This window comes from Cryptomeria japonica, chromosome 6, assembly GCF_030272615.1.
Source record: "Cryptomeria japonica chromosome 6, Sugi_1.0, whole genome shotgun sequence".
Lineage (NCBI taxonomy): Eukaryota > Viridiplantae > Streptophyta > Pinopsida > Cupressales > Cupressaceae > Cryptomeria > Cryptomeria japonica.
Genome location: NC_081410.1, coordinates 204,698,677 through 204,712,458, shown reverse-complemented (window position 1 = coordinate 204,712,458; position 13,782 = coordinate 204,698,677). Strand labels below are relative to the sequence as shown.

The following is a 13,782-nucleotide window of genomic DNA, read 5'->3' as shown; positions in this document are numbered from 1 at the left end:
GACTCCTTTAAATATATATTTTAAATATCATGATTAGTACAAAAAATGATATATAGAAGTTCATAAGTTATTGCAATTCAACCTTTTTTCCTATTCATGTATTTCTAATAACTACCCTTGATTCTTTATTTTATCCATTAATTATCCTAGGTTAAATTTGTAGGTATAAAAGTGACCTGATTCAATTTTGAGGATGTAAACATGACCTTATTTATATTTTGGATTCATTTTTTTGGGTAAGTTTTGCCTAAGGGCCAACTCCCATAATATAAAAGGATAAATAATAGATAAAAGCATGCCCTTGCCACAAGGGGTGCACAAGAGAACAAAAAACACATTGTAAGAGAAACAAAAATAATTATTAGTTGTGATCTAAATGTCACTAAACCATGATGTATTCTCTTCTTCTCTTATGTCCCTTGTTTTTAGAAGACCCAAGCACCATTAGATGTTTGCCTATTGGAGATTTAAATTACGACTAAATTATGATTAGATTTAAATTACAATTAGTGTTTGAAAAACAATAGGGTTAATATATATTTGGGTTAAGGTAAGGGATAACTTATGGTTAGGGTTTAGGATTGAAGGTAGGTTAGTATTATTAATAACATTATACTATTAAGATATATAAAAAATATGACCTGCTAATGGGCTTTCCTGGGTTGATCCAATAAAGAAAGAAAGGTCTTGTAGTACCCCTCCTCGATCAGACTCTTTTTGTACTTATGTTTGACTCTAGTTGACTGTTTAGTGGGACATTATTGTTATATATGATTCAAGCTTTATGAGATGTTATTTCATACTTTATCTGGATTTGTGGTGTATGCTTTCATGTAGTATTTTCAGTACTTATGATTAATGTTATGTTTATGGATTATTGTCATGGACTGATAGTTTTACCTTATATGTGCGATGTGTTATTTATATGTTGCATGTTTGCAAGTGTATGGGATGTGGGGATGATTTTCCTTCACTCACTTCGGTGAGATGGGGAACGTCACAATTCTCCTTCATCGGTGTGCGTGCCATGTCTGTTCATATATTTGTCTGTATGCATGTGTGGTTCGTTGATGCAGGACATTGCAGGTACACGTACCAGGTACGTACGGGGTATCGACTCCACCTAGTCTCACAGGTATGAGCATGCCTTATTTGTCCTATGGGAGTGGAGGAGATAGTTGTTGGACCCAAACTTGACCCACAGTTACACTCATGTGAGTGTTGTTAGTAGGTCGTCTTTCTGTTTGACCGGTATGCGAGTCTAAGTGTTTTAGTACTTTTGTTTTGGGAGTCGTCGTATGATCATTCCTCGTTTTGCATGGTTCCATTTATTTAAATAGTTATTTAATTGAGTGAATGATGCTATTTTTGTGTTGGCGTAATGAGTTGATTATTATGCTTTTGAGTTTATTGATTTAATTAAATAAATGAGTTGCTAGAATTAAATGGTTAAATTGACTTATTTTATTGTGTTAAAGTTGTATTATTATATTGGAAAAGAAATAAGTAATTGTCTTTCCATTTAAATTTTAAATTCTTATGTTGAAAGAAAGTATCATGAAAAATAGAAATGAAATAAATAAAGGCATTTCCCTTTTGACCTTTTTAATTAGCTTTTGGATTTTATATTGTTGAAAACAAATGTTTATGGAAAAAGGTAAAATTTAATTTCCTTTACTTTTTAAATAGATTTATTCTGATTGGCTGGGAAAAAAATTTTAACCTAAAAGTTTAGGTTGAAATATATATTTTCCCATCTATTCCTAAAAGTTCACTGGAAGAGGGAGATAAATTTTTGAATGTAAAAATTTGGAAAACCATTTTGGAAGAGGAACTTGGAGTTGGGTTTGGTTTGCAAGATTGAGATTATTCCACAAATTCGATTCCTGGATTGCTTTGAAGGTTGGATAATCTTCTTCTTGTTTGCAATTAAATTTTGAATGTTTGAGTTTTCTTCCTGTGTGTATGAAAATTGTAAAATCTCTTTGTAGATTCTTGTTGAATGTTGGGTTGAAAGAAAGAGAACCTGTTATTGATGAGTTGTTGAATTCAAATCAAATGTGTGCATGTTGAAAAGAAACAATTTTCTATTTGTTGTTTGTTTTTTATTAAGTAAGACCAGGTTTTAAGGGACCTGAAACCTACTTACATAATCGAAAGATAGGCATGAAAGAGACAAGAGAAAATGAAACATAGAAGGAAAAGCTGCAAAAGACTAGCAGAGAAAACAACAACTAAGGAAAAAGACAACAAAAAGCCAGCAAGAGACTGGCCGAAAAAGAATAGAATTACATCTTAGATAAACACTTTTATAGATTCTTCAGTGTTCTTAACCAACATCATCATAGCCTTAGCAACTTCTCTCAGGTCTTTGTTATCCTGCTTCTGATGGACGTCTTTAGTCTTCATCTCCAGCTCGCCAGTAGTCTGCCTCATTCTTCGTCCGGAAGATTGAGGAGCAGGGCTGGTGGTCAGCATATCAATGCTCACCACCTCTTTGTTCTGCTGATTCCTATCCAGACAATCAACTAGGGCGTTCATATTTTGAGACGAAACCTTCAAAACCTTCAAGCTATGATTCATAAATTTCTTAAGGGCTTTCTCAGTTTTAGTAATCTGGTTGATAATAATTTCATTATCAACTTCTCCCTTATCTTTGATGGTTCTGATCACATCTTCTAGATGCTTCAAGTCTCCCTTAATGATTTCTTTTTTCGGCCAATCCTGCATCTCTTTTTCATCATCAGCCTCACTTGTATCCAACTCAGCATCCTTATTCCTTGTATTGGTTTCCTTAATCAAATTCTAAAGATTATAATCCAGATCACGCTGCTTATTCTGAATACTGGAAATATTTTTAATTACCCATTTCTAGAAATTGAAAAATTCTAGAGTACTATTTATGGCAGTGTTCAAAATGGAGTCCGCTGTTTCCATACCTTGCACAGAGCTCACAGAACTAGGGTTATCTTCCTCCGTGGTTTGTTGAGCTTCATTCCTACTCTCGGAGATTTCAACATATTCTTTCTGCACATTCTCGTCCTCGTCCGCAACCTCTTTCTTCTCGCTCTTTGCTTCATCCCCAACCGCCTTCCCTTGTTCCTTCTTTGAACCCGCATTCACGTATGTGTTCTCTTTATCATCACCACCAATCCTCCCCTTCTTATGAGGAGGAGTTTTAGATGAATCATCATTAGACTCAGAAGCTTCATAACTTTATGAAATGTGGGCATTTGCCACCAGAGGATCTTCCTTAATAACCCTAGATTTTTTCTTCAAATGCTCATAAATGAGCAGAATGAGACCCTGGTGAGCTATGGGATAAGATTTGGGTTTTTTTGCATGGTCGGCCAAGCTCTCATTTAGGGAAGAGGCTAAATAGAATGGCAAAGAGATCTTTAAGTCATGGCGGAAATGGTTTAAAATGGCAATATAAACCTTCATAAACCTACCATCAACAGTCAAGTATTCCATTAAAACCCTTAACATCTTTTTCCAAAAGGACTTTACCTGTTGAGGGAGGTAGTAGGATACATTGTCCTTCTTGGTGAGCCAAACCCTCTCTTCATCACTTTTAGGGAAGTTCTTAATGGCTTCCACCGCAAACTTTTAGGGAAGTCTATAAATTTACCATTTTCTTATCATAGGTTTTACATACATAGAAATGATCTAGATCACTTCAAGATTCAAGAATAAACCCTAAAACTTCAAATTGAATTTTGGACCAGTTTTTCTTCATCCTAGCTATTGTGTATCAACTTGATGCATAGAACATTTTTATAATGTTAATATTTGTGAAGTTGTGTGTGAAATATAATGTAAATTGAGATACAAATTATGATTATGTCAAGGTGTGGACAACTAAATTATACTAGACTTGTTTTGATAATTCTACATATCAGGTTCATCCCAATTAATTCATTTTAGCATTACCACATGCATTAATTTTTTTACTAATTAAGTGGGCTATGTCATCAAGTGTACTAGCTAATTAAATATTATCAACTACTTATTTCATTTTTTTAAATTAATTAATTTATAAATGTCTTCGGACGTGTAGTGTCATGGTTAAAAAATTTTGTTGGTTAAGCGACCAATAATGTTCAAACCCCTATTGGGCCATTGTGCTCACGGGTTTGAAAATTTGAAGTGTGGGGATGAGGTCCCCTATTTGTGGCCTCATCGGTTCATAACTATGCTAAAAATATGTTTCATGTGAAACCGAAGGGCATGCCATGCCAACATTGCCCATCACATTAAAAAGTTTACGAAAAATTAGGAAAATTTTTTTATTAATCAATTACTTCTCATTTTCATATACTAACACCACTCCACAATTAAATAATAATTTATTATTAGTTAGTCAAACTCCAATCACATACATACATAATTAATTACATATACAAAATAAATGATAAATTATCATTTAAGGCATTCCACAAATAAAATCCATTCACACAAAAGTATTCAATTATTTAAATAGTTGATTAATTACCCACATGACATTCTCAACTGTGAAGCAATTTTTTTTTATCTTTTTGACTTATGCATGCACATTCTAGAGTGATATAAATCAAATAAATCAAATATCATACAAATTAGGAGAATTGATCTCAAATTTCCATCTTCGTTTTGAAAAGTAAATAATTCAGGATTTTATAGGTATATGTTGTACAAATGTTGTGTGAACATTGAACAATCACATTCCATCGCAACTTAACTAGATTATATCTTAAGGACCACATATTACCCCTTGCGACATCATTTGGTCCTATGTGGTCCTAATAGATCCTAAGGGGTGCACATGTGTCGCAAGGGGCCTTAAGTGGTCCTAAGGGGTCACACATGTGTTCTAACACATGCGCGACCCCTTAGGACCACATATGACCATTTGGTCTTTTGTGGTCCTAATAGGTCCTAAGGGGTGGACATGTGTCGCAAGGGGCCTTAAGTGGTCCTAAGGGGTCACACATGTGTGACCCCTTAGGACCACATATTGCCCCTTGCGACAGCATTTGGTCCTATGTGGTCTTAATAGGTCCTAAGGGGTGCACATGTATCGCAAGGGGCCTTAAGTGGTTCTAAGGGGTCACGCATGTGTTAGAACAAATGCATGACCCCTTAGGACTACATATGGCCCCTTGCGACACCATTTTGTCATATGTGGTCATAATAGGTCCTAAGGGGTGCACATGTGTAGCAAGGGGCCTTTAGTGGTCCTAAGGGGTCATATAAAATATTTATATACTCCTTAAGATGTATAGATTCACATACATACATACATACATACATAGACCTTAGGACATGCTATGAGGCATCGTGTGTGGTCTTGAGGGGTCACACATGGCATGTCGTGAGGTGTATGTATGTCCTAAGGCGTATATAATTATTTTATGTGTATTTATGTATGTACGTACGTATGTATTTATGTATGTGTGTATGTATGTATGTAGACATAGGTATGTATGTGTATGTATTTTTATGTATGTGTATGTCCTAAGGTGTACATATAATTATTTTATATCTATGTATGTACATGTATGTAGGTAGGTATGTATGTTTGTGTATGTTTGTATGTATGTGTATTTAGGTGTATGTATGTAGGTTTGTATGTATGTATGTACGTATGTATGTGTATGTATTTACATATGTATGTGTGTATTTATTTTTGTTGGTGTAAATAATTATTCATCTTGGATATTATTACACTTTACTTAAGTTTACTTAGGAAATGCATTTAATAGTAGTTTGGGTATGAGACACTTGGGTGTTTGTGCCACATTGAGATAGTGTGTGTAGGAGAATTTCTACCTTTTATGGACTTATCTTGTTGTTACACTCCACATTTAGTGGGTGATCCACCTCATGTGGACTATTATATTGTTTCTCCTACCTACCCACACCTATTTCCTACCTACCCTTGTTTCTTATTGAGCCACATGTCATGTTTGTGTGCTCACATATCCATAAGCCTTGCCTATATAAGCAGACTCATCTACTTTGTTTGTACGGACAATCATTGAACGCTTGATGATCCAGTTGATCAGTATTTTCATCTTGATAGAATACAATTTATTTCTATCATCTATTTTGTTCTCTATTATTTGTACTTTCCATTGCCTCTTGATCTTGGCAAAATCTCACATGGTATCAGAGCCATTAGAGTGTAATTGGTTTGTTATTTGAGAGAAATTTGGGGTTTCGCATTTTAGAGATTTCTATTGCAGGTTTTTATTGGAGCTTGTTAGGTCAAATCTGAAGTCACCATTGGATTGAGGAGGTCCAAGAAAGTTAGTTTTTCCTTTTGCTTCATCCAAATCGGACTTCGGAGGCCAAATCTAGAGGCATTTGAAGTTTGAAGCTGCAACGGAAATGTTCTAGAAATTATAATTTTCCAAGCAATTTGCAAATAGCGATATGTCACTCATCTGGACTCCTTTCTTTGAGCAATTTTTTTTTGTTTTGGGGTAGAATTTCGTGATCTGTACAGTGGTGCGGGATTTTTATGTTTTTCGGATACAGATTTAAGGAAAACATGAAATCCCGATTTTTACAACTTTGGAGGCTTCATTTGGGCTCATATGGACTCCTTTTCAGGTGCCGTTTTTTTTAGAGTGCATAATTTTTTGCATACTTTCATAATCAGCCATTAGTTTGCAGTGATTTTGAGTAGAAATTGTACTTTCAGTATTTGGTCATTTTTTGGCCTATTTGGTACTTGTATTTTGCTTGGATCTCAATTTAGATCACTAGCAATATTTATTGAAGTATCTTAGATCTCATTTTGAAAAGTCGTAAAGTTGAAATCAGAAGTCCACTTTGCCATTATTTGCAAGTTCCAACATCATTTTTTTATTGGGGGTTAGTTGTTCATTTATATCTCTTGGTGAAATTCCATTCAGAGGCATCTTCATCTGCAATGTTCTACATGGCTTCTTTGTTGGTGGCATAATTTTCATGTTTCCACATTTGAATGTTTTATCATGATGTATTTTCTTGCATGAGCAATGTTGTACTTGCACTATCATAAAGTGCCACACCGCTTTGTATCTTGTTATTGTTGACTATTTGATGTAATTCTCTTGTACACATAGATTAGGAATATCTTGTGAGACTTGGTGCATGGCTCCAGTTGAGACTTAGATTGTACACATTTGTACATGGCTCCCATGAGACTTTGATTGTACCAGTATTTCTGCTATTTCTGAGTATCCAAATGATGCTCACAATAGGTTGTCTCCATGTCTGATCTTCTTTTTTGTGCAGTGAGTGATTCATCATCATCGACATGGTACTTGGTTTTGTCACACTTTGACATTATTGATGTAGCATTGGCTCTCTTTCTTCCTTGTGGGGAGGTATTTTGGTCATCATCATTGGACCATCTTTGCAAGAGATTCAACATTGAGGGGGGGCTTCATGGGCTCTTCTTCTCTCTTATGGGGGGAACATATTTTTTGTTCTTCTCATTCATCATTGAGAGCATTGTGTGCTTTCTTCATCTCTCTTATGGGGGAGGGTTTTTTCCCATTGGGTTTTTCTCTCTTTCCCTGCTTTGTGAGAGATTTCATTGCATTGGTTTGCATGCATTTGTATTTGTACATGGGTACCTAACATGGCCTCGTAGCCATGACCCAGCTTGCATTGCTTAGTTGCATTGTAGACTTTAGTGCATTCCCCTAAGTTGCACTTAAGGGGGGGTGTTGGTGTAAATAATTATTCATCTTGGATATTATCACACTTTACTTAAGTTTATTTAGGAAATGCATTTAATAGTAGTTTGGGTATGAGACACTTGGGTGTTTTTGCCACATTGGGATAGTGTGCGTAGGAGAATTTCTACCTTTTGTGGACTTATCTTGTTGTTACACTCCACATTCAGTGGGTGATCCACCTCATGTGGACTATTATATTGTTTCTCCTACCTACCCACACCTATTTCCTCTCTACCCTTGTTTCTTATTGAGCCACATGTCATGTTTGTGTGCTCACATATCCACAAGCCTTGCCTATATAAGCAGGCTCATCTACTTTGTTTGTACAGAAAATCATTGAACGCTTGATGATCTAGTTGATTAGTATTTTCATCTTGATAGAATACAATTTATTTCTATCATCTATTTTGTTCTCTCTTATTTGTGCTTTCCATTGCCTCTTGATCTTGGAAAAATCTCACAATTTTCTAATATTCTAAACTAATATGATAGAATATATAAAATATATTTTTTAAAAACTTAAAAAAATTTATTTTCTATTAAAAATGATTAAAAAAAAATATATAAATTAATATGTTAAAATAAATACATTACAAAATAAAATAAAATAAAAGGTACTTACCGCTGAAACCTTTCCGACTGGATCTCTGAGACTTTTTGCGCCCTCCTACTTAACTCCAAGCTGCTTAATGCAAAATGAGCGGCTTGGGTGGATTTTGGCACCTATATAGGGCAAGCGGTTTTAGGCCGGAACTGTTCTGGCTGGAAACCCCTTGCCACGACAGTGCAACGTGGCTGCCGAATGGGGCCAAATCAGTCTAGCCAGAAGGCTTTTGACAGGAATAGGTATTGTTTGCCTAAAGTGCGACACAAATCCTTATGAGCACTCGACTATTCAAGATCATAGATTGAAGGCAAAGGCCACCCACAACTTTAGGTCGACAAACTGAATCTCATTTAACCAAACTCCACTTAGAATAATGCAAGTTACCACTCCAAAGGAATTGGTGAGACAAAGCATCACCCGACTGGAATAGGTATTGTTTGCCTAAAGTGTGACCGAAATAGGTAGATCACCCGACCAGAATAGGTATTGTTTGCCTTAAGTGTGACACAAATCCGTACGATCACCCGACTATTCAAGATCACAGATTGAAGGCAAAGGCCACCCTCAGCTTTAGGTCGACAAACTGAATCCCATTTAACCAAACTCCACTTAGAATAATGCAAGTTACCACTCCAAAGGATTTGGCGAGACAAAGCATCAAATTCCTCAAGGAAATACCATGGAGTAGCCTGAACAAAACCCTTGTAAATAGGAAGAGCTTGAATCATAGATTGAAGGAGAGTAACTTGAGCAATAATAGAAAGCCACTTATGAGTCCAATGGTTGACCTTCTGACACAACTTATCCAATAGGTCCTGCCAGAAAGGCCTAAGCTGTTGACTAACAACGAGAGGAATACCCAAATAGATGAAAGGGAGAGAACCAATTTGGAACCTCAAATATTGGCAATTCTTCTCTGAATAGTTTCAGGGGTATTAAAGAAATAGATAGAGGACTTGTACTCATTCACTTATTGTCCCAATACCGCTCAATAGACATCCAACGTATGCATGAAGGATTTAGCCTTGTGAAGGCGAGCTAATGCATTAAGAGAAGTATCATCCACAAACTGAAGATGTGAAAGCTTAGGTAATCCAACACCCCAATTCCTACCACAGATCACACCTTGAGAAACCTAGGACTTAATGAATTGGCCCAGGCCCTCAACCATAATAATAAACAAGGTGAAAGAGGGTCTCCTTGCCATAGACCCTTGGAAGCTCCAAATAACTGAGAGGGCTCACCATATCAAGAATAGAGAAAGATGCATAGGTCACACAACTCATTACCCAATTGACCCACTCCAAGTTGAAGCCAAAGGCCAAGAGAATCTTACACATAAAACTACATTTAATCCTATCATAAGCTTTAGCCATGTCCAATTTGATAAACATAGATCTCTCATTAGACACGACCATGGAATGAATAGCTTTAGAAGCAATAACAACCCCATCCAAAATTTGTCTGCTAGCCACAAAACACCCTTGCTCAAACGAGATCATTGAAGGAAGCCAAATTTTAAGTCTTTCTGCAATCAATTTTGGGACAATTTTATACGCAACATTACACAAGGCAATGGGTCTAAAGAAATCCAGTTGTGTTGCACCCTCCGTTTTGGGGATAAGAACCAGGAAGGTAAAATTCAAGGCCCAAAGCATCTGCTCGCTATTATGAGATTCCTTAACAACCACAAGCAAATCCAACTTGATAATATCTCAAAAGTATTGAAAAAATTCAATTGGAAAACCATCTAGGCCAGGAGCTTTGGCTTTGGCCATCCCGAAAACAACCTCTTCAAGTTTAGACAAAGTCACCAGACGAGGAGAGATGCATTCATCATATTAGTGACTTAAGAAGGGATGCATACTAGAATCTGGTTCTCCTTCATAGGAGCACGGGGCACATCATCAGAAAAAAGGGTGAAATAAAATTGAATCGTCTCATGTGTCATTGTCTGAAGAGAGGTCAGTTGAATGCCTTGAGAATTAACCAAGGAAGAAATAACATTCTTCTACCGACAAGCTTGAACAAACTTATGGAAAAAAGTTGTATTATGGTCCCCCGCCTGAAGCCAATCTATTCGAGATTTGGCTTCTAGAAGATCTCTTCCCTAAGCTCCCACTCCTCCAAATCCTTCAACGCCCAAGGCTTAGCTCTGCCCAATCCATCAGTGAATCCAAAGTCCTAAATCTGTCGAGTAATAACATCCAGGCACTCTTGAGCTCTTTGTTTCCTTTGAAAAAGATTGCCAAAACACAACCTATTCTATTTTTAAAGTTGGAATTTCATAAACGGCAACTTCTTAACAAAAGTATACATTGCCGTACCATAGGAAGAGCCCCAATCACGCCACCACTGAGCGATAAGATCGTGAAGAGATTCATCTCGATGTTACATGAGCTGAAACTTAAAAGGAGGATTCTTATGACTTATTTTATTTTTCTATATTGACTATTCTAATAGTTTATTCAAAAATGAATTAAGTATAATTTCATTCTTTTTTTAACAAAAGAGACAAAAATTTATTAAATACAAAAGAGGGTTACATAGCAAGAAAAGTCAATAGACTCACAAAGAACAAACAATTAGACATATGAAAGAATTCCAAAGATAAATTACTCCTATTGACAACTCAGAAGGATGGAAATTACAACAATACAACTAGATATACAACATATTTGGAAGCATTTTACTTATGGTGCAACAGGAACAATACAACTAGATATAAAACATACTTCACTCCAGGCTTGTCACTCTTCCTACTGACTGGTAATGGGTTTCATGCATGCTGATTTTAGCTATGGAACAATCTTAGATAACTTCAATTTTTCAATCCATGATAGGAAAGAAGATTCTGTATTACGAAACCCAAAGAAACCATGCTCCTTACTTTTGTTCATGCTAACGGAATAAAGAAATGAACTATTTAGCCCAGAGTCTACAATCCACCAATTCGCAACTTCATCAATTTTGGTGGGGCGTAAATTATTTTCTTTCACAATTGCCTCCCAGACAGGTCCTTTGTCTTTCATTGCTTCAGCCAGACTAAATCCTTCACCTTCATATGGTAACATTTCCAGCTCAAATTTCTCAGCAATAAGTTTCCATAGCTTTTTCCATTTAACAACATCACCATTAGAACAATTGAAGGCTTGGTTCTTGGCGCAAGGTTCCACAGCAGCCCATATTTCTTGCTCTGCAATCAGTTCAGCATCAGATACCTCCACAAGTTGCTCCCAAGTGATCCCATTGCCCGGGTATTTAAAAGAAAGCCCCTCATATTTGCAAATGGAAGCATACACACACACAGTACAAATGATGTTCCCCAAGCTATAAGGAGAGAAGCCAAATATGACTGAAGGGCGGTGAATGGACCAAGTTAAACCCTTTTTCTTCTTGGCAGCATCAAATAGTATATCTTCAAGCGTGTAATAGAAATTAGGCCCAGGTAGCCTTGGAAGCTCTTCATGAAAGGGTGGCTCATGGGGCTGAATATTTTCCGAAAGACCTACGTATTGTTTCAAACCAGTCTGAAGACAGATGTGCTCAAGATTTTGGGCATTAGGCAATAGTGCATCTAAGACATTATTGAACATTCTTCCATTGTCTTCACAGTTCTGAACCTCTGTCCCTCTATTAACCCAACAAACCCAAAATAGATGAGTTACATCCTTCAAAGCAGAAATCTTTTCTAAAGTTTCTCCTCTGTTTAACACATCACATTGGATGTATTCAACTGGAGTGTCTGGAGACCAATCAGGCTTAGTCCTCCTGGCAACACCATAAACTTTCCAGGGTCCACCAGGAGTGTCAGACAAAGGCAAGATTTCAGTCAAGCTGTTGCCCACAATTCCAGTGGCTCCTATGATCAGGGCTACTCTTTGCTTATCGAATTTTATTGCCGAGTCTTCAACATTTTGCTGGACTTTCCCCTGCATGAAAATAAAAAGTCACATGCACAACATTTAGGCATTTTGGAAGACTGTAATGGCTGTTTTGGATAAGAAGTGAACATTTGTGTAAGATTGTTATAGTATATATTTAATTTGTACATAATTATTTTGGAAATTAGATATTTTTAAGACAATTTTGAATGAATAATTGTAAAAAACAAAAACTTGACAAGAAGGTCGACCATCAAATTTAAGCCTTTAAGATTGGTTGGCTTCACAGCTGCAAGTGCATATCCATGTGCCTAAGATACCAGTTAATAAGAGACTACCATTAAGGAGTTGAGTTCCATTGCATCAACAAAGTAAACATTGGGATCCATAGTTACATTGCTGCATTCACCTATCTCACAGTTTAACTCTCAATCTGTACTAACAAACCCATATTATAATATACATTGGCAACTATAATACTTACTGCTCTAGAACCAAGAGAGCCTGTCCACCATGAGTACCAAGTCCAACTCATTGTGAGCCCGAGCTATCCAACAAAAAAAGAGCTCAAAACCTGCAATAACCCATTATCTAAGACTTTTGATATGGGAAAAAGGAACTGTACCTACATGAGAGATGGAGACATACTGGGTAGAAAATCTATATTTTCTTTCACTATTTTATCAAAATGAAAAGAAATTGCAAACAGCAAGATTCATTACAGGAAAGAAAATAACTGTTTCTTTCTCTGTTTGCAGAAAAAGTGAATTAAAAAAAACCAAAAATACATACTTTGCCCGATTTAAATATGTAGAGATATCATAAAATCTTACCTCGAAATGAAACGTATAGAGCTAGGAGAATCAAGAGTGGCAGTCTTGTAACGGTTTTTAGAATGGTGTCGAAACCTGTGGATCTGGATAAAATGATAGGTAGTTATAAGTCTGTGAAGAAAACACAATTAGCCAATAGGTTATCCCCTGTGGGGTACACCTCCACCAGAATTGTCTTACGCCGGAAATTTTTGTTGGAATAAATTTTAGTTGCTGTTAAACTATAAAATTTGTGTCTTGTTTTCTGTGCATTATCAGGAAATGAGTATCCCCACCTCTGTCATCGGAAAATGGGAGGAACGTCCGGGCTACAACACCATTAAAGTTAGATGCACTGACAAATGACAAATGCTACGACACCACTGAATTTCAATGCATTGACAAATGACACTATTGAAAAGGACTGATCCCTCATTTCATTCATCATATTTCAATGCATTGACAAATGACACCATTGAAAAGGAGTGATCCCTCATTTAATTCATCACATTTCAATGCATTGACAAACGACACCATTGAAAAGGAGTGATCCCTCATTTCATTTATCATATTTCAATGCATTGACAAACGACACCATTGAAAAGGAGTGATCCCTCATTTCATTTATCATATTTCAATGCATTGACAAACGACACCATTTAAAAGGAGTGATCCCTCATTTCATTCATCATATTTCATTCATTGCTTCTCGACAAAATTCTATTCCAATTTTCCAAGTTGTTCACTCAGATAGCTCAGTTTCT

General features: G+C 36.3%; 1 protein-coding gene across 1 annotated transcript in view; it reads right to left on the bottom strand.

Annotated features, from left to right (window-relative positions):
* Positions 1–13,175, bottom strand: part of LOC131069813 (uncharacterized) — a 28,714-nt gene extending 15,539 nt beyond the window's left edge. Inside the window, exons 1-5 of the mRNA XM_059222010.1 lie at positions 13,040–13,175; positions 12,691–12,780; positions 11,130–12,254; positions 2,956–3,159; positions 2,339–2,805 (exon numbers count right to left, since the gene is read on the bottom strand). Of these exons, the coding sequence (XP_059077993.1) occupies positions 2,339–2,805; positions 2,956–3,159; positions 11,130–12,254; positions 12,691–12,741 (1,847 nt within the window). The 5' untranslated portion in view covers positions 12,742–12,780; positions 13,040–13,175. The remainder of the gene's footprint in view (positions 1–2,338; positions 2,806–2,955; positions 3,160–11,129; positions 12,255–12,690; positions 12,781–13,039) is intronic.
* Positions 13,176–13,782: the final 607 nt, after the last annotated feature.